The 21,430-nt window shown below is 48.3% G+C and overlaps 1 protein-coding gene across 1 annotated transcript in view; it reads left to right on the top strand.

The window, feature by feature from the left end:
• Positions 1-21,430, top strand: part of SGPL1 (sphingosine-1-phosphate lyase 1) — a 405,741-nt gene that overhangs the window by 238,531 nt on the left and 145,780 nt on the right. Inside the window, exon 10 of the mRNA XM_078643255.1 lies at positions 3,424-3,570. Within this exon, the coding sequence (XP_078499381.1) occupies positions 3,424-3,570 (147 nt within the window). The remainder of the gene's footprint in view (positions 1-3,423; positions 3,571-21,430) is intronic.

Genomic DNA, 21,430 nt, shown 5'->3' with positions numbered 1-21,430 from the left:
GACGCCCTGCAGGGCCCTCCGCAGGGCGAGTGATCCGCTGACGCCTCAGGAGGGGAAGAAGGAGGAGACTCCAGAAAGGCCTGCAAGGCTGCCGCGTATGTCTCCATTTGGACTCTCTATGCCCCAACACCGGGAAACGGTGGATAGGACGACACGCAGGGGTGCCTCACCTGCAGAGAGTCCACGCCCCCAGCAGGCCGTAAACCAGCCCCCAGGGACAAACTGCAACACTTACCCACCGGGGAGCGACGCTCACGTGACATCGGAGAAGGGAGAGGACAACGACCACGGCCGTATCTGAAGCAGCCGTGGAAGCAGACCGAGGGGAGGACGTCGACCTGGAGAGACGCGCCGATAGAAGTTTCATCCAGCGCTCCCGCCGCGACTTCGGCTTCAACTGTTAGCGTGCCGCGCAATCAGTGGTGCCGTGATCCTCTCCCAACCGCCACATACAAACGAGGTGTGGGTCCGTCGCCGACATGAGACGCCCACAAAACGTGCAAGTTTTGAAGCCGGAAGGCATTCGCACACTGTTCCACCAAAAACGAAATGGAAGAAAAGGGGCCTAAACCGGCCCGTAGCAAGGACCGGATCGGCGTAGCACACGGAAAAGGAAAAAACGGACATGGGCGGGTTTTATGTGACCTCGCTGACGTCACGTACGCGGACGACGCCTGGGCGGAGTTGCGTGATGTCGCCCCACCCCCGGCGCGCAGGGATGCTGTGGCAAAAGTTTTCCATTCTCACGCCAGGGGATCATTTCAACGTGAAGGAATCTGCGGCTATAATCATCTCTCCCAGTTACATCGTTACCGACGGTAAGTAACTCGTACTACAGTGCAAGTGCTTCGTGTGTAAATTGATGATTGGTATATTTGATTTACTGGTAAGTCCCTAGCAAAGTACACTATGTATGCCAAGGGCCTGTAAATCAATTGCTACTAGTGGACCTGCAGCACTGGTTGTGCCACCCACATGAGTAGCCCTGTTAACGTGGCTAAGGCCTGCCATTTCAATGTCTGTGAATGCAGTTTGAAACTGCCATGTCGAACTTGCAAGTGCACCTACTTGCCAGGCCCTATCCTTCCCTTTTACTACGCATAAGGAACCCTAAGCTAGGCCCGAGGTACCCCCATGGACAGGGTTCAGTGTATGTGAAAGTGGGGACATATATGTACTGGTATGTTTTACATGGCCTAAAAGTGAATTACTGCCAATTTCGTTTTTTCCTATTGCTAGGACTACCTCTGCCATAGGGTATCATTGGAGCTGCCTTATAACATTTTACAACTGTAACTTTCAATTGGTAACAGCTGGAGATTTGGAGTTTGGGCTCTCTGAGCTCAGTATGTAAAAATACATCTTTTAGTGAAGCTGGTTTGTAAATTGTGTGTTTGGAAAATTCCACTTTTGGAAAATTGGCATTTAGTTGCATTACCATTCTGTGCCTCTGCTTGCAAAGTTAGTTGAGGTGTGCCCTGCATATCATGATGGCCCATCACCAGGCTGATGGGTCTTCCTGAGCTAGAGTGGCAGGAGGAGTTGTCACTGTAACCTGAATAGGGCTCTTTCTGCCTTTCACAACGCTGTCTCCACCCCCTGTAGTGGGGCTGGACCAGGAAGGACAGAACTGGTTCTACCACGCAAGAGAGACTTTCTTTGAAGCCTGCATGCTTCAAAGGCGGAAAGTAGTAAAGGGTAGTGGATCTCATTCCCAGAACTTTAGAACACCTCTGGATCAAGAGAAATCTCTGCCAATTGCTCTGCTCTGATTGATTGATTGAAGGAGAAGAGCTGAAGATCTGTAAGGAGGAGCACTTCCTTTTTGCTGTGTGTTGCTTTGCCGGGTTGGCCTGTAGTTGCTGCTTCTGCTTTGGAGAGAAAAGGGACTGGACTTTGTTTTGTATTCTGCTTGTGAAGTTTCTCCAAGGTCTTGTGTGTGCTTGCCTCCTGTTAAGAAGTCTCCGGGCCAGCAAAGACTTCACCTACAGCAAGCATCCCTGAACTCCACTGCTAGGAGTTAGGACCTGACAAATGGTGCCAGTTCCAGTTCTGGGTCTTGGAGGTTGTTCCTCCTGCAAAGACCTGCTTGAAACCAGCAAAATCGACACATTGCCTTTCAAACGCCTGTTTTTCTGACCCAGCAACTCCGTGTGGGAGAAATTTCCATGCGTCGCTGTCATATGGCCGAAGAAATCAACACGTTGACTGTCAGCAGCCAAAGAAATTGCTGCCTCCCGAATTCAGCACACCGTGTCTCTGAAGTCAGAGGCCCGCGCTGACTCCAGCGAAGGCCCTGCTGTGCGGCTGAAAGAATCAGCGCATCGTGGGACCGTGGCTGAAGAAATCAACGCAGCGCCTGTTTGCCACCGCATCGACCTCCAGCGCATCCGACTTTCTACACTTTGCACCTGTTTGCTAAGTTTTTCAGATGCATCACAGTCTTGGATTTCAAAGCATCGCTTCCCCCTACAGTTCGGATTCGACGCAACACTTCTTCTACGTGCAACTGAACTGACTCATCGCCTTCCTGTGGACTCAGGATCCGATGCATTGCTGTGTTTTTTTACTCTTCCCTCCTCTGCGGCTGTTTTGCATTGTTGATTTTGACGCATCTGAGGTACTTTGTGTAAAATCACTGCATCCATCTATGGACAGAATTGGTTGCAACCTTTTGAAAGTCATATTTTGAATTGTCTGTGTTGAATTTTTGTTGTTTTGGTCTTGTTTGGTTTAGATAAAGAGACTTTATCTTTCTAAAGTGTTGTGATATTTTTCTTTGTAGTGTTGTTTGTGGATTACTGTGTGTTACGTACAATTACTTTACGTATTACCTCTGAGATAAGCTTGACTGCGCGTGCCAAGCTACCAAGAGGTTGAACAGGGGTTATTTTGGTGTGCAACTCCCTTATACTGACTAGAAGGAAGGGTCCCTACTTGGACGGGGGCAAGCTATTGCCAACTAGAGACCTTCGTTTTTAACGTTCCTATATAACGCAAGACTATCAGGCAATTGGAGCTGTACCCTTCATATATCACAAAGCTTTAGGATAGCCAGTAACCTAAAAGCAATTCATTGTTACTGACTGAATTCCCACTGTTTGTGGTTCCAGAGATAGTTCCTAGTACCATACTTGCCTCACCTCGGGTATGTTTAATGTTGCCTTAGTGTCAGGTAAGAGAAGACTGCATGTGCCCATCCTTCATTGTTGTCTATGTTTTTGCAACCGACAACTAGATGTTATAGCTACTGTGGTGTTTATGAATTGAAGTCAATGCTGTATTACTGCTAATACTTTTTATACCAAAAAAGCACAGGAAATGTGAGTGGTGAGAGGAAGAGACAAATAGATGATATTTTATAATGAATGGAATATTCTGAGGAGGGCCTTCTTGACTTCTAACACTTATTATCCTGCACAGTTGGCCCTAAAGTACAACATTCCCTTTCACGTGGATGCTTGCCTGGGTGGCTTCCTAATTGTCTTCATGGAAAAGGCTGGTTTCGCTCTTGAGCCCTTTGATTTTCGGGTGAAAGGTGTGACGAGCATTTCTGCAGACACGCACAAGGTAAGCCAAGATCACTGTAATTTAATACTTAAGGTACTTCTAGCTGACCGTTGATCTGTTCCTTCTTGTGAGCGTATTACCATGTAAAGTTGTAAGTTTAGGAATTATATCCTAGTGAGTGCAATGAAATAGTCATTCACTTCTTATTTAATTCTGTTTCATTTTATTTTAAAATGTCATTTTAGTTTTCTATGGTAAACCCCCATACTTTATCTTTTTTCTTTGAAAATGTTTTTTATTTATTTATAAAGTTTTATATAGCACGAACAAGATCCCGAAGGAGAAACCTAGCCCAATTATGGTAAAATATGTTATTAGAGAGTGGGGGTAGCTACTGTGTTATGGCTGAGACCGTGTTTACTGAAAAGGCATTATTTGATTTGCCTATAACTTTTGACCCTGTGGATGGATTGGCACCAAATGTAGCAGTCTACTCACTGAGCTAAGTTTTGGTATGGCAAATTTCATGAAGATCCGTCCCTGGGACTAAAAAACGGAAGATTGAAAAGGGGGGGGGGGAAGAGGGGTTGATAAAAGCAATGATTTCCTGTTTTAGCTCCCACAAGAAATGTTGCTGGAATATATTGTTAAAAACACTGAACCACTTTACACCAAACTTGGCATAGAAGTAGAATTTTACTCAAAAAACATGATTTTTTTTTTTTGGTTTGGTGTGAATCTCCTCAGTAGTCTGAGATATGTGTTTAAAAAGTCCTCATGCAGCCTTTAAAGAGTTAAAATTGTTCTTCATCTCTTTATTTTAACTCTCAAGTCTCACCTTTAAAACATTTTCTCATCTTAAAACTCATGAGCTCCAGCTTGGACAAAAAATCCACTGCCCATGAAGGGCCAACCTCAAAGATGACTCATCCCAGGGCAGTAGGCAGGGGTACCCACATATCTGGAAAATATATGGCCACGCTATTAAATAAAAAAGTGCTGAAGACGGCACACAAGTCGAAGCCTACTCGCACGCATGCCTGTGAGTCTCTTCTTTCAGGCAGTCAAAAAAACACACACAAGCAAAGCCGAATACTAAAATGAGTGTCTGGCTTTGCTGGGAAGGCAGGAGGTACGGTGCAAAGACTGGCTATAGGCCAAACCTTGTGCCCAACCCCTCTGAGTAGCACCTGCTATAGGTTAGGCGACCAGGCCTTGCAACCAACATCCAGAGTGCACAGCCACAGGCCATGATCAGCAAGGTAAGGATAATTTTCGGGTTTGGTGCAGGGCCTGGCCGCAGGATCATCCAGTATCCCTAAATATGGTTCACTAGCTGCCTCTTGACTGCTGCAGCTTTTGTACTATTTTTATTAATTAAATTTACAGAGCGCAACTGTCACCATGCTAGTATCTTGGCGCTGATCGCATAAGAGATAAGCAGACCTGCCGCTAGACCTTCAAACAAAGCACTTTCATGGACAGTTATCTAGGAAACAGCCATGTCTTCAAGGCCTTTCTAAACTTCAGCAGATCTTTAACTGATCTAAGAGAAGAAGGTAGCTTGTTCCACAGCTTGGCAGCCTGAACTGTGAAAGCATGACCCACCTGTATCTTATTAAATGTATTCACACAAACCAGATTTGCTGACATTGGATGGAGTGGTCTACCTGGGGTATAGGGCTTTAACCCTTCGTTGCAACAGCTATGTATAGTCTTATGCACATGGCATTGAACGTAATCCTCTGCCTGATTGCCAGCCAGTGCAATTCTTTCAAAGCACTCCAGGCTGAGGATCTGTAAGGTCTATGTAGAATAACTTTAGCAGCTGCTGCTTGAACTCTGTAGACTGTTAATTAAATACTTTGGAGCTCCCAGTAATAGGGTTACAGTAGTCCAGTCTACTAAGTATAAATCTACTTACGGTGAGGAATTTGGCTTGGGCAGGTAGTAAAGGAAGCACTTTCCTGAGACCCTGGAGCAGTGCAAAGCCAGTGTCTGGCACTTTTATATCCTGGTTATCCAGGGATAACGTCTCGTCAGAAATGACTCCAAGATTATAGACAGCACCAGCGGGACTAATTCCCTCTTCTGTAGGGAGAGGCCAAAGGTTTGGGGGAAGTTCCATAGGAATTTGTGTAGCTGAACAGCACAAGAATTCAGTTGTATCCCCATTTAGCTTAAGGGAGCTCAAGTTTATCCAGTTAACAATGTCTACCATACACTTCTGAAAGGCCTGTCATGTTGACCACCCTTAATAGACAGGTTCAGCTGGGTGTTGTCTGCATAGTTGACCAGATTGGCGCCATATGCCTTTATCAGAGAGATTAGTGGACTCATGTAAACCTTATATAAAACCGGACTGAGCGCTGAGCCCTGAGGAACTTCCTGACCCAAGATTTTAAATTCTGAGTGATGGGGGAGCAGTGCTACTGCCTGACACCTGTCATCATGTGGTTCTCCTTAATGGTATCCATTCGCTCTTTAGTACACCATAATACATCAGAATACACGAAGTACGAACTGGCTGAACCCTACGGTATAACTCTCTTCAGCTTTAGTTGGATCCCGCTTCTTTCGTGTTCAAATGTTTTTATTGGTTGCTTTCTTGAACATAGGAATGCAGCATCAAGCAAACGAAAGAAATACATACAATACTACAGAACATGCCAAATCAAGAAAAAGGAAGTAAAACGAAAATCAAATACAGACAATCAACATCTATTTGTATACTGTAGCGACAAAGTACAGGTGATTACTCATACGAGACGTTAGGCAGAGAATCGTTACAAATAAAGCTTGAGCAGAATGAAATTTACATTAATATAATAGTACATTTCATGGCGGCTTGTGTGATTCAAAGATCTGAAAGAAACACGTTAGTTAGATTCCGTTACCTTAGAATATCCCCAGGTGTCAGGCTGGATCCAGAAAGATTTTTTATCGGCAGTACCCCTGCGTGTCGGTAGGCGTCGTCTGCGTCTCTGCGCCCGTTGTCGGCGTCATGATCGCCGGGATGACGCCGTCGGAGTACTTAGACGCCGCCCTCGCGCACTGACGTCAGTTCTTCTTTTTTCCGTGCTAGCAAGCGCAGATCCGGGAAGAGCGTACCTTTAGTCATTTTTTTACCAGCTTTTTGGACATTTTGTCTATCTTTTTCGAGTTGACTTCGACTCCTGGTGCCGGTAGGGATGCCAGGGTTCAAGCCATGTGACGCCTGTCACCGACTGATGTCGGTTACCGACCCCCACCATCGGTGTCTCTACTGTCTTGGGGCTGACCACGATGAAAAGTCATGCCCAGACTACCGGGCCTTGACGTCGAAAGCTAGGCGGGAGCATTCCCGCAAGCTCCTCGAGATCCGGCAGTCGGCTCCGCGCCGCTCGAGGTCCTGGTCGAGGAGGAAGTCGAGGGACCGGTCGCGGAGCCGCAGTCGTCACCGCTCGTCGGGTACCAAGACCTCGCACTCAGGTAAGTCGAGGCATGGCAAGAAGTCGAAGAAGCAACATCGCGGTTGCGCGACTCAGCCGAGGGTTCGGGTGGCACCATCCGCACGGCTCCGCAGGAGTCTCATCCGGCCCCACACCCTCCGGTCCCTGGGCTTCATTCGACTCCGGGCGAGATTTGAGACTTCCTCGTGGCCATGAGGACTCTCTTACCGCCGTTGAGGCATGCCAGCGCGCCTACGGGCCCGCGGGTCTGACTGGGGGTCCTAGCGAGCCGGCGGCTTCGGCCCCGGCGCAGTCGTCTACTTCGGTCCAGACGCTGCAAGCCCCTGTGGGATCCAGGCCTGGATCCCGGTCGACGCCAGTTGACCTCACGACTCCTCCGCTGGCACCAACACCCATGGTGTCGCTCCCGGCACCATCCTCGGAGGCTGCCGTCCCTGGTTTAAGCCCGGTCTGGGTCCGGCGTTGGAGAGGCGCCGCTCGGCGCCTTCTCCGGCGTCGATAAGTTAGCCTTTCACCTATGACCCAGCTCCATAATTTCTGCCTGTTTACCAGGACACAGATGAAGGGGAGGACTGGGAGGGGTCTGTGGACCCTCTGACACAGCAGTGCCAGTTAAGTCAGGACTGGGCAGGCAAGCTGGGGGAGGCCAGTGGTTTAGACACTTCCCCTGACATTGGTTTCATTTCTCCTCCTTCCGTGGCTACGGAGGAGGGTGCTACTTATGCTGTGGTGCTGCACAAGGCGGCCAAGGCCATTGCCCCTGGAGCTCCCTGCAGCGGCTGTGACGACTAACCTCCTCACTCTTCGGAGCCTCTGCTGCAGTTTAATGAGGCCCTCACAGACGTTCTGATGGGCACTTGGTCCAAGCCCTCCACACACTCTACTGTGGATCGGTATGTGGCCCAGCGCCACCGCCCAGCTCCGGGCGACCCCTGCTTTCTGTCCGTACACCCCACCCCTGAGAGTCTGGTTATCCAGTCCTCCACCCCCCCAAACCGCCTTCCCGTCCGCACCTCCGGACCGGGAATCCAAAAGGATGAAGCAGTTTGGCAAGCAACTGTTTTCCTCACTCAGTCTTGGATTTCAGGCCATTAATACTGCATGCCTTTTAGACCTTTACACCCTCTCTCTATGGGATACGGTGGCAGACGTGCTGCCCTAGTGTCCAGAGGGGGCCAGGACACGGCTCGCCAAGGCTCTTGCTGAGGGGCGGGATGACACTACAGACTCGCTCGGAAGAGCGATTGCAAAGACGGTGGAGATTCCTCGTCACACCTGGCTGAGATCCACAAACTTCTCAGGGAATGTCCAGAGTACTCTCATGGACATGCCCTTTGATGGCCGTCGCCTGTTTGGTGACAAAGCAGATAGCGCGTTGGAGCGCTTTAAGGGCTACAGCCAAGTCCTTGGGCCTATCGGCCCAGCACCAGCAAACTTCTGCTTTTCGTGGCCAAGGAAGGGGCTCCCCGCACGTTCGTCCAGCCACAGGCCCCAGACCCAGCCTCAACGGGGTCGCGGATTCCGCCGTGGTGGAGCAGGGGGACAGAGAGTCGGTCAGTCCACATCCGCTCCCGCAGCATCTGCCTCAAAGCCTTTCTAGTCCGAGCTTTCAGGCCCATTCCACGCCAGTGGGAGGCAGAGTTTGCCATCACCTGCTCCACTGGCGTACCTTAACTTCGGACAGGTGGGTGCTGCAAATCGTCCGAAGGGGCTACTCCCTCTCTTTAAGGTGACCCCTCCAGCCATGCCACCGCAGTTCCACCGCATGTCAGGGGATCACTTGCAACTTCTGCAGCAGGAAGTTACGGCCCTCTTGGCCCAGGGGGCCATCGAGCACGTTCCTGGCCCAGAAGTAGGATGGGGTTGTTACTCCCACTACTTTCTGGTTCCCAAGAAGGGCAAAGGGGGCCTACACCCTATTTTGGACCTCAGGAGCGTCAACGTCTTCCTCCGGAAGGAGAAGTTCAAGATGCTGACTTTAGCTCAGGTTCTGGCTGCCCTAGACCCTGGAGACTGGATGGTAGTGTTGGACTTGCAGGACGCTTATTTCCACATCCCCGTCCTGCCGGCCCACAGGCGTTACCTGCGGTTCACGCTAGGCCACGAGCAATTTCAGTTTACCAAGCTCCCCTTAGGCCTCACCAGTGCCCCTCGGGTCTTCACGAAAGTGATGGCGGTGGTCGCAGCTCATCTGATTAGAGGTTCCAGTCTTCCCCTATTTTTACGACTCGTTGTTGAAGGCGGGCTCGCCCCAGACAATCGACTCCCTCCTCCAGACTACGGCTGACCTGCATTTGCTGGTGTTCTCCATCAACGTGCCGAAGTCACATCTGAGTCCCTCCCAGAGGCTCCTCTTCATCGGAGTGGTTCTGGACTCGGCGCAGTTTCGGGTCTATTCTCCCGAACAGCGGGTTCGGGATATTCAGGCTCTGATTCTGATCTTTCAGCCTTTATCCCGCGTTTCGGTCAGAATGGCCCTACGGCTGCTGGGTCTGATGGCCTCCTGCAACCTGCCGGTATTTCACGCCAAGTGGCGGATGCGGGCTCTGCAGTGGGACCTGAAGTTTCAGTGGGCTCAACGACTGGGTCAGCGGCAGATCCCTCTCCCTACCCCAACCGGAGCACGTAGTGGTGACTGATGCGTCCCTCCTGGGATGGAGCGGCCACATGGGAGAGGCGGAGATCAGAGGCCTCTGGTCTCCTGCGGAGTCCCGGCTCCATATCAACCTTTTGGAGCTGCGGGCGATCCGACTTGCACTGAAGGATTTTCTTCCCTCTGTCCCGGGAAGTGTAGTGCAGGTGTTCACGGACAACACCACCGCCATGTGGTACTGCAACAAACAGGGTGGGGTGGGGTCGTGGACCCTTTGTTGAGGAGGCTCTGTGCCTCTGGACATGGCTGGATCATCAGGGCATCACCCTGGTGGTTCAACACCTGGCAGGTTCTCTGACAGCCAGGGCGGACAAACTCAGCCGTTGGTGCATGATGGATCACGAGTGGCGTCTGAACTCAGACGTGGCGCAAGGTCTCTATCAGCAGTGGGGAGAGCCTTGGTTAGATCTATTCGCCACCGAAGAGAATGCGCAATGTCATCAGTTATGCGCGTTGGAATTTCCAAGGCGGCACTTGCTCGGAAACGCTTTTTGTCGCGAGTTGAGTAGCGGTCTGTTATACACCTTTCCGCCTATACTACTTCTTCCCAAAGTGCTGAAGAAGATCAGGCTCGACTCCTTGTGACTCCGGATTGGGCACGAAGATACTGGCATCCCGAGCTACTCAGTCTGCCAATAGATCCCCCGATTCAACTGCCTCTTCAGGAGGACCTTCTGTCGCAGCAGCAGGGGACGGGCCTCCACCCGAACCTGTCCAGCCTCCACCTCCATGCATGGAAATTGAACGGTGGCAGTTGATGCAATTTGACTTGCCTCCTGAAGTCTTTGATGTCATTCTGGCAGCCAGGCGTCCCTCCACTAAAACTGTATACGCCTGCAGGTAGAACAAATTTATGGCATGGTGCACAGCAAACGGCTGTGGATGCCCTTTCCGCCCCTTTCTAAGGTTCTCCTCTTTCTTCTTTACCTGGCCCAGCAGGGCTCTGCTCTGGGCACCATCAAGGGCTATCTTTCAGCTGTTTCAGCCTTCTTGAGGCTTCCTGATCAGCCTTCTCTTTTCAAGTCCCTTGTTGTAAATAGATTCTTGAAAGGCATTACTCACATGTTTCCTCCTGTTCCTTTTGTAATGCCTCAGTGGGACTTGAATCTGGTGTTAACCTATCTAATGTGTGCTCCCTTTGAGCCGCTTCATAACTGTCCTCTTCGTCTTCTGACTCTCAACTGCTTTCCTGGTTGCCATCACCTCTGCCAGAAGAGTGAGTGAGCTCCAGACTCTTTCTTCGAAGCCTCCTTTCCTCTCTGTCCATCCGGACAAGGTTGTTCTGAGGACTCGTCCTTCTTTTCTTCCTAAGGTGGTTACTGCCTATCACATCGGGCAGTCCATTACCTTGCCCACCTTCTTTTCGCCTCGGCATCCCTCGAAAGAGGAAGAGAGGCTCCACCATCTGGACCCAAAACGTGTGCTCTCCTTTTATCTGGATCGCACAAAACAGTTTTGGGTGGAAAACCAACTCTTCGTTGGCTACGTGGGCACTAAGAAGGGGCGGGCAGTGCCCAAGCGCACCATTTCTCGGTGGGTCATTTTGTGCATTAAGGCCTGTTATTCCTTGGCTAAATATGATCCGGGCCACGGCGGCTGCTACTGCCTTGGGACGGGGAGTCCCTTTGCAGGACATTTGTCAGGCATCTACGTGGGCCTCGCTGCACACGTTTGCCAAGCATTACTGCCTGGACAGTCAAGTCCGGAGAGACGGCTTCTTTGGCCGTTCCGTTCTCCAGGACTTCCTGGTGTGATCTTGGTTCGCAGAAACACCACCGGGTTTGGTATTGCTGGGGTATCTATTCTAACTAACGTGTTTCTTTCAGATGCACAAGTTACTTACCTTCGGTAACGATATATCTGTAAGAAACATTAGTTAGTTAGATTCCTTACCGCTCCACCCATCCTCCTCGTTCTGCGAACCGATATCTAGGGTTAAGGTAATCCCTTTCAGGGCCCTAGTTTCATGGCGCCAGTGTCGGTTTCTTGCATGGCTCTGCGTTCCCGGCGCGGAAAGCTATGTACAGAACTGACGTCAGCGCCCGAGGGTGGTGTCTAAGTACTCCGACAACGTCATCCCGGCGATCAGGACGACGGACACAGAGCCGCAGACGATGCCTACCGACGCGCAGGGGTACTGCTGACGAAAAATCTTTCCGGATCCAGCCTGACGCCTGGGGATATTCTAAGGTAAGGAATCTAACTAACTAATGTTTCTTACAGATATATCGTTACCGAAGGTAAGTAACTTGTGCTATATGTCAAGACTATCCCACATATGTCTGAGGGGGTTTTTCCATGGTGAGTTTTGGAGGGCAATTGTATCAGCCCCTCGGAGGTGAGTTACCCAATTGAACCAGCATTTAAACAAAGCTTTATCTGTATCTTTCCAATTGTTTAATATAACTTTAACTGCTGCAATCAGGAGAAGGTCTAAAAAAGGGCCCTATCATTGTCATTTAGATCTTCCACAATGAGGGAAGCAAAAACCAATGTGGTGAATTCTCTTTTAAGGGAGTGTGAAAGAAGATTAGAAATAAAATCAAAGACACAGTCCCAAAAAAGTTTAACGCAGTTGCAGTAATAAAGCAGGTGTGCTAAGTCTCCTGTATCCTCTGTACAGTTCCAACACTTGGCATCCTCTCTTATCTTGTGTGAATGAAGGGAGCTGGTGTCCAATATGCTTTGTGTAAGAGCCCGCTTCTTTAATGTGAGAAGTGGAGGTGAGATTTATGCTGCTATAATTTTATTTTTGCACAGCATTGTCCAAGGCAGATCAGACCCATTCTGGTTTAAAGAAAATCTCCTGTACCTACTCTAAATGCAGCCCTGCCTATTCAGCCCAGCCCTGACTCACCCTGGAAGGTGAGGACACAATTCACTTCCCCCAAGTGGCTGCTTGAACAGAATGCACATCCCCCGCCCCTGTTACTTCAAAGCCAGACGGTCAATACTCAAACCTAGCAGAGGCACACTGGATGGCTAAGCAAGAAAATAAAAAAATAATCAACGGAGACGGGCCACTTAAAGAGTGACTAATTTGCAAAGTGGTGTCAAACATCACAGAGGTTGTTTAAAATGACCCTCACACACCAACCTAGTTGGTGTCATGCTTCATCATCTGGTTCCCAGTTGGGTAGCCGAATGCTACCCAACTGTGCTGAGACACCTGGTTACAGTGGAGCGTTTTATTTTTTATGTGTGATAAAGTAGTGAAAGTGGTGAATATTAAAAATACCTATGGGAAACTCACTATTTATTACTTTATTCCCAGTGGCCCAAGATATGCTTAAAAATGCGATGGATAATCTACCAGGACTATCAATTTGCGTCTGGATTATCCGTAGGTCAGGTCGGCATGTTTCAGCTCATTTGAAGAAAATGTATTTTGTGGAGCTTTCTTCAGGACCTAAGGAATAAGTGAATAATGTGTAAGAGTGAAAAAATGAGTGGTAAAATTAAACCATGTGTGTAGCACATATATACACACTCCCTAAGGTGTGCTTACCACGCGACGTATAACTGACCTTTTTGATAGAATCAGAGATAAAAAAATGTTTCGTTATTCACAGGAATTTCATGTCGTATGTATCCAGAGCGGGAAAAGCTCCTATTTGGTACTTTTGTCTCAGAGTTCCACCCCTAATCAACCTGTTTAGGCATCCACTGGATTGGGATTGAGTACAATAAGCAAGAAAATACCCACTTTCTAAAAGTGGCATTTTCAAACCCAGAGTATTACAAGCATTTGCAAAGCAAACAGTCTCGCCTTTAGGACTTTATAAGCATTTAGCCTTATCTATTGATCCTCGTTACCGGGCTCCCTACTACCCCACCCCTGGGCTGCCTACTGCTTTTATTCTAGGGTCAAAATCACAATTTCTGCCGTTGATCACACTGAGACACCTAAAAATACAGTTTTTATCTACACACATTCGGGCACATACATATATAAATATAGAGGAATGGTCTAATTATTTACACCAAGATCAACAACGCATGACAAACGCAGCTCTAGTTCACGGAATGCAGATGAATTCAGTGAGTCTCGGAACCCTGTATAAAAGAAAAATGTTCATAAAAGAAGCAGATGCTAATCAGGGTTGTCTACCAATAATCTATAATAGCATGCCTTGTGCTTTTTGCAGCCCACAAGCACGGTCATCGTCCACAACTCCAGCACTGAAACCCTTGTTGTCAGCAGGTTCTACCATTTTGTTAAAGCCCCTTACCTGGCCGTGCTCACTGCTCCGGCCCCTTGGAGTGTCCTCTCGCAGGAAGTACAACTTGGGACTGGACTGGAGCTGCCGGCTGGTCCTCTCCTCCCACAGCAGCTGCAGTTCCGCTATACATACCTGGTGCCCCCTGGGCTAGCACCGCACAGGGAAGAAGTCGCCAAGGCACGGGATCCTGTCTTTGCCATCCAAGGAGCACTGGAAAACCTTGTAGAAGGTGTACGATCCGTGCGACGCACAAAGGGAGCCAACACACGTGTTAATGGCACTCTGCCTGGGCAGTGGAGCGCTCCTGGGGTCAGCCGTGCCCCTGAAGCCTCGGGTATGCCTGGCTGCCCATCCTGCCGGGGTTAGGGGTGAGTGACAGGGCACGGGACGTGTGTCAAGGAATTCATCTGGGCACAGATCTTGTCCCTGCCACCCCCTGATAACCATTGGCATAGCCAATAGGTCTCTCCTTTTGGACCTTTTAAGTGTTCAGCCATGCAGAACATTATCTTGGTTACTATTGTTGCTTCACATGCCACCGGTCAACGGACCCACACCCAAGGTTGGGCTTTCAAGCTATTTATGAACACTGAAAGTGCAATTCATGCTTAGATTGTGGAACTCTGCAGTCTAAAGGTATTTAAATGATGAATCAAAATAATGTTATTCCAATAATGCTTTTGCTAACTGGGCGGGTGTACTGTGTGGAGATCAGTCGATCATTGTGTGTAAGGCCCTGGTTAGTTCCGCATGAATCACAGCTGCGCTTCATAATAGCTAGATTTATTATGGCACTCGCATGATAATATACAACTTGGAAGCTCTTGAATTCACTATACATTCATTTATGATTTCACAAGATATACTGAAGCCTCATCTCTGTTCGAGGCATGTGGGCTGCTGAATTCATATCTGTGCAAAGATCGCCACCTAGTGTTGGGTCCGGATGATTGCACATTGTTGTCCTGGAAGAGTCTTCGAAGTATCACGAGATAGGTGGCTCCTCCCTTGGACTACAGTGCGCATGGGCATCCTCTCCATCCTCTGATTGTTTTTTCCCGCCATTGGGTTCGGATGTACCTTCCAGCACTCCAAGTTCCGAATCGAAGAAAACTTTTCTAAAAGGCCAAAAGGCCTTCGAGTTCGTCGGTATAGTTTGCGATCGGTACCGAAAGACTTTCTTCAACTTTTGTTGCACTCCGGTCGTCGAATCGGGCCGTTAGGCCTTCTCGACGCCACGTGGACCGACGGTCGATGGAACGGAGTCCATTCAAATACTGCCCGCAGTGCAACTCAAAGTTCCTGCGCACGGATAAGCATCCAGTGAGCAACACGACATCTTTGGAGAGGGCGTCAACATGCCTGAACACCAGCACGCCGAAGAAAGCTCCAGCTCTTCTGATGCCGAAGACTCAGACGTCGAGGACATCACTCCAGCTCAACGGGTCGTAAGTAAGACCGTCGACCCCAACCCTTCCTCGACACCCTCAAAAAAGGCTTCGGTCACACCCTCACCTTCGGGCCCGGGTGCACACCGAGAGACTGCTTCCCACGCCCGCCTTCGGGCCCGGCAAATAAGCCTACTAAGCCTTCAGGCGGCTCGGGCTCGAGCCAGCCTATTCCCGGTGCCGATCCGATACCGACACCAAAGAAGAAGCCATCTTCCTCAACCACACCTACCTTTGCTCCAACACCTAAGCACTCGGCTTCGAAGACTGGCAGCGGCTCATCCATGCCGAAACCTCACTCGGAGCCGAGTAAAAAACCACCCAAAGGCCCCGACTCACACGCTTCGAAGCCGAAGAAATGCCCGGAACCGAAAAAACATGTTCCGGTAAAGGACATTTCAAAAGGCCACATTTCTAAACCAAAAGACTCTAGACCAGAGTTCTTCAATCTGTGGGGCGCGCCCCCCCAGGGGGGCGCGACACCATCTCAGGGGGGGCGCGCACTCCACTGTAATCCCTTGGAGAACTCCGGTATGGCTGGAGGGAGGAGGGAGGGGAAATCGACTGGGCACGAAGTGCCCGTGCTTTTGTTATGTTAACCCTCCCAGGAGGGGGTTAATTCACGAGCTGACAGCATCAGCTGCAGTGGGAGGCAGGATGACTCCTCTGCTAAAACCAAAAGCAAACCAACAGACATGCTTTCGGTTTTAGCAGAGGAGACCCCTGCCTCCCACAGCAGCTGAAGCATTTCAGCTCTTATGAATTAACCCCCTCCTGGGAGAGTTAGCTCTTCTCAGAGAGGAGACACATTTTCCAGGGACGTTTCAAGGCATGGGCGAAGTGGGCTCTGGGCAAGGTGGGCTCTGGGTCAGGGCCCCAGCCTTTCAAAGGGGGAGGGGTGGGTTGGGGGGGGGGTGACGGAAAGAGCCAGCTCTGTTCTACAGAGTCTTGTCCTCATGACCTTGACATTTTTTTAAACCCAATGTTGTAAATAGCATTTTTCTATCATTACATTTTAAATGTGTAGGAGTCTATTACAGACACTTTGCAGACAAAATATGTTTATGCGTCATGCAACATCCATATAAAAAAATTATTTTAGATCAATACAGGACCTCACATATGAGAAATGGAGGGTGTGACCAATTATTTGCAGTAATATTAGTGAACTGCTATTGTGTTACATACTGAAAACACACATCACTATCCCTGAATATCAGATGTACACACATTTAGTATTTGACCAAAGAAGGCATGAAAGAGCTGAGACTGGATCATAAAATCAAAGTTGGTCCGAACTGGGGCCCCCAAATACATTTGGCCCAGGGCCCCCAAAATCCTTAAAACGTCCCTGAAAGTTTCTTTTAAAATTACACAGGCAGACTCGCAAAATGCCAACCAGCCATGTGTTGTTTAAACAGCCTGCAAATTGCGTGTCTTGACACTAAATAGTATGTATTCATGGCCGGCTTTAGCGCTGGTGGCGCCTGGTGCGAAAATCGTTTTTGGTGCCCCCACACCCCAAGACTGCCTCCTCGGATTCTCTCACTACCACCAGGCATATGTGCTATTCATAAGTTATTGCTAAACACAGCACCTCCCCATGAAGTCGGCCCCCCCTCCATAGGTCAGCGCCCAGTGCGGCCTCACCTGTTGCACTGCCCTAAAGCCGGCCCTGTACGTATTAATTTGTAATGTGACTTTTCTGTCTTTGTTCCCTTTTATTATCAGTCATGGATTATTCAGGTAGCTCTAGAAAGCAATTGCAAGTTCTTTCTATTTATATTTGCTGTTCAAAGTATGCACAGACAAGTTCTGAAAATTCAGTTTAAGGTGACTGCTTATATTTATATCATCTGTGACATCAAAATAATAAGCTGGCAACCCTAATCATAAGATTGGAAGTTTGTTGAGGGATGAGCACATTATTTTCTTCCACCACCCTGATCCCTGGTTACTGCCATAATAGCAATAGTTTAACACATTTGAAACCCTACACTGCCGTCAATAACATGCTGAGTTATTTCAAGTGTCTGGGATTGCACCTTGCATTCAGACAATTCGCTCCTCATTCTCGCCCTTCACTTTCACCCTCACCCTGCACTCACACTGATCCTGATACACTCACACCATTCTCCCACTTACCCTCCACTCACAGTGATCACTCTGCACTCACAGCGATCACAATGCGCCCACACTGATCACAATGCACTCCCACCATTCACCCGTTCACCCTGCACTCACACTGATCACCATGCACTCACACCATTCACCCACACCATTCACCCTCCACTCACAGTGATCACTCTGCACTCACAATGCACTTGCGCTATTCACCCTGTACCTCACCCTGCAGTCACACGAGCACTCTACTCAACCTGCACTCGTGACACTTCACTCACCTGTCCCCCTCAGTGCTTAATCTCCAATCTCACTCAAATAGGCCCCCCACTAACCATACATTCACTAGTCCCACTCACCACTAACATGTGCACCCAAATTTATATGCTCACCTCACTCTCCCCTGTACACAAGTATGGGGATGTCCTGCCCCATCAAGGTTTTTGGCCTAAATTACAAAAGGAGACATCTAAATGCAATTCAATCCAGCCTTCCAGGGGCCCCTTGATAGAGACAGTTCTGTTTTTGCCCTGATGGCCAGGAATAATTCCTAAACAGATTCTTGCAAATACTGTTTTGTTTAATTTTTTTTAATGTGATTGATGTGAGGGAGTCTAGTACTAATGCAGAGAAATGTGTTTGTTTCATGCAACAACCATAAAAAAGTTAACTATAAAAAAGTTTGATCCAAGCGGGTCCTCACATATGAGAAATTGGAGGATATAACAGATATTATTCTTTGTAAAATTAGTGGGCTGCTGCTTTGTTACAACAGTGAAAACACATCACTATCTCTGAATAATAAGTGTAAACTCTTTTAGAATTTCGACTACAGCGCCTGTGCACCATTAGTAGCCTGGCTAAATAGGGTATGGCAGAGCTGAAAGTAAATTATTTAAACTCAAATCTGTACTGAACAGGGGCCACAAACATAGTTTTTGCCAAGGGCACCCAAAATCCCTAACATGTCCATGACATCACAAAGTCTGTCAGACAACATTGCTCTCAAGTAAAATAGACAACATCATTAATTCATTATTAGTTTTATTTTTTTTAAACATAAACCTGACGTGTCCTAAACCCCCATTGCTTCAGGCAAGCAACTTATCGTACCACTAAGGAATTCTCAATTAGATGTTTGTTCAGCGCCCTCTCTGCTGACTTTCAACTGTCTAGTAAAAACAATTTGCGCACAATTTATCTTGGAAAGTGGTCTTTTGAGCTGTGTAATAAGCCTCGGTCATTTCACCACACCCACTCACAAACCTGCAGTTTACCAAACACTCATTGTATTGAACATTATTTGCTAGATATGCCCGGAATATGCGCGTGGGGGTCGATTCCAGACATTTCCGTCAGGTGGTGGGGGGGCCCAACATCTAAAAAAAATTCAGGTGGGGGGATCAGCCTACAAAAGTTTGAAGACCTCTGCTCTAGACCATCTACATATTCGGTGCCGAAAAAAACTCCGGAACTGAAAACTTCGACGCCAAAGGATCTGCCCTACACAGAAGAACTTTTTACACCAGATCCTCACCAAAAAACTCTTGTTAAAGACCCCAAGACTGGCCAACTAGCTCTTAGTTCCAAAAAGAGACCACTAGAAGCGCCAGCACCTCCTCCTCCTGCAAAGAAGAGAGACATTGCAACCTCTCCATTAAGGGTCCCTTCTCCACCACCTCCCCATACTGTTCCTCCTCCTACACCTCTTCCACCACATCATTCTCCTACACCATCCAATAATCCAAATGATGATGTAGATACAGACTCTGATGACACGGGTGAAGGTGCACATGACCCAGCAGGGACCAATAGTCCCCCTCAGTCACCTAATCCTTGGGATGATTATAACACCCCTGATGTGCCTTACGTCCCACAGATGATGTATACCCGTCCAGGCCTTTCCCACCAGAGGACACTATAGGTTTTAACCTACTAGTCCAAAGAGCTGCCCAGTACCATGGGGTTGACATGCACACTGATGCTGTGGAGGAAGATTTTCTTTTAGACACTTTTGATAACTTACAAAGGTCTACTGCCATTTTGCCAATGCTTAACGGCGTGATTACGCACGCAACCAAGGTTTTTAAAGATCCTGGTAGGGCTCGGGTCCTTAACCCTCGCATTGAGAAAAAATATAAAGCTGCCCCTACAGACCCTGTTTACATCAAAGGTCCAGCACCACTAGATTCTTTAGTAGTGCCTAATGTACGTAAACGTGCTAATTCACAAACATCAGACGAGGCCTCACCACCAGATAAAGAATCTAAGCTCCTTGACGCCTCTGGTAAACGAACAGCGTCACAGGCAGCTAATACTTGGCACATTGCCAACACCCAAGCGTTGTTGGCAAGATATGACAGGGCACATTATGATGAGCTGGAGTCCATAATGCAAAAAACACAGTTGATGGACAGAATGTAGAACAATGTCATACATTCACCCCAGTACAGAGATCTGGGCCTAAATCCATTATTTTTTGCACTCCACACCACCCTGGGTTAGACACTGGCTATATGCAAATCAGTTCTGACCCTGTGCCTCATGGGAACAGTCCAGTCCGAACTACCAAGCCATGTCTTTCCCAGACTGGAATCAAGCATCCAAGGACCGGTTTCTGGCTATGGATTTAGGCCCAGATCCTTGTACTGGGGTAAATGTATGACATTGTTCTACATTCTGTCCATCAACGGTGTTTTTTGCAATTTTCACCCAGAGTGGGCTGGGTATGCTCAGACGTGAGTCCCAGGCTCTCCACACCACTGGAGTCAAGCTATCCAGGCTGAATGAAGGCTGATAGCCAGAAACCGGTCCTTGGATGCTTGATTCCGGTCTGGGAAAGACATGGCTTGGTAGTTCGGACTGGACTGTTCCCATGAGGCACAGGGTCAGAGCTGATTTGCATATAGCCAGTGTCTAACCCAGGGTGGTGTGGAGTGCAAAAAAACGATGGATTTAGGCCCAGATCCTTGTACTGGGGTGAATGTATGACATTGTTCTACATTCTGTCCATCAACTGTGTTTTTTGCGTAGTCCATAATGCAGCATCTACCAGACAAATATAAAAATAGGGCCAATGAACTCCTACAGGAAGGTAAAAATATTACTAATACTTCCATTCGTTGTGCCCTAGATGCTGCAGATACTGCCTCAAGGGCAATCAATACCAGTACCCTTTTGCGGAGACATGCCTGGCTACGTATTTCATGTTTTAAACCTGAAGTACAAAACCTGAAGTACAAAATTCCATCCTCAATCAGCCATTTGATGAGACACATTTATTTGGCCCTAATGTTGATGTGTCTTTAGAAAAGATGAAAAAATACACTGACACAGCAAAATCTATGGGAGCCTTGCAGCTGCAAGCTCCCAGACATTCTTTTCGTCGCTCATCATACAGAGGCAACACAAGAGGCTACTCCTCAGAAAGCCCCTCCACTTCCTACAAAACCCCTAGTCAATCCACATACACTAAGGGCTACCAAAGAGGGGGTTACAGGGGTAACAACAACAAAGGCAGAGGCAAAACCAATAACTCTCGCTCTGCCTCCACCCCTACCCAATGACTTTCCTCCCCTTCCCCCCAACATTCCACTCCTGTGGGGGAAGACTGCAGCCATTCCTTCCTGCCTGGATCAACATCACATCAGACAGGTGGGTGCGACAAATTATTCAGTCAGGTTACTGTCTAGAGCTAACATATTCTCCCCCCAAACAGCGGCCAATGTCACAAGAACATCTGTCACTGTTATTAATGTCTTTGCTAGAAAAAAAGTGCAATAGAATCAGTTCCTCTGCACCAACAAAACAAGGGGGTTTACTCCCTATATTTTCTCATTCCAAAAAAGGACGGCTCTCTAAGGCTTATTCTAGACCTCAGACCGCTAAACATATACATACAGTCAGACCATTTTCACATGGTCACACTCCAACAAGTCTTTCCTCTCCTGTTACAAAACAACTTCCTTGCTACTCTAGATCTCATGGACGCATACTTCCACATTCCTATTCACAAGGCTCACA

This window comes from Lissotriton helveticus, chromosome 5_1 (assembly GCF_964261635.1).
Source record: "Lissotriton helveticus chromosome 5_1, aLisHel1.1, whole genome shotgun sequence".
Taxonomy (NCBI): Eukaryota; Metazoa; Chordata; class Amphibia; order Caudata; family Salamandridae; genus Lissotriton; species Lissotriton helveticus.
Note: the sequence above shows the minus strand (reverse complement) of the source record. Positions and strands in the feature narration are given on the sequence as shown.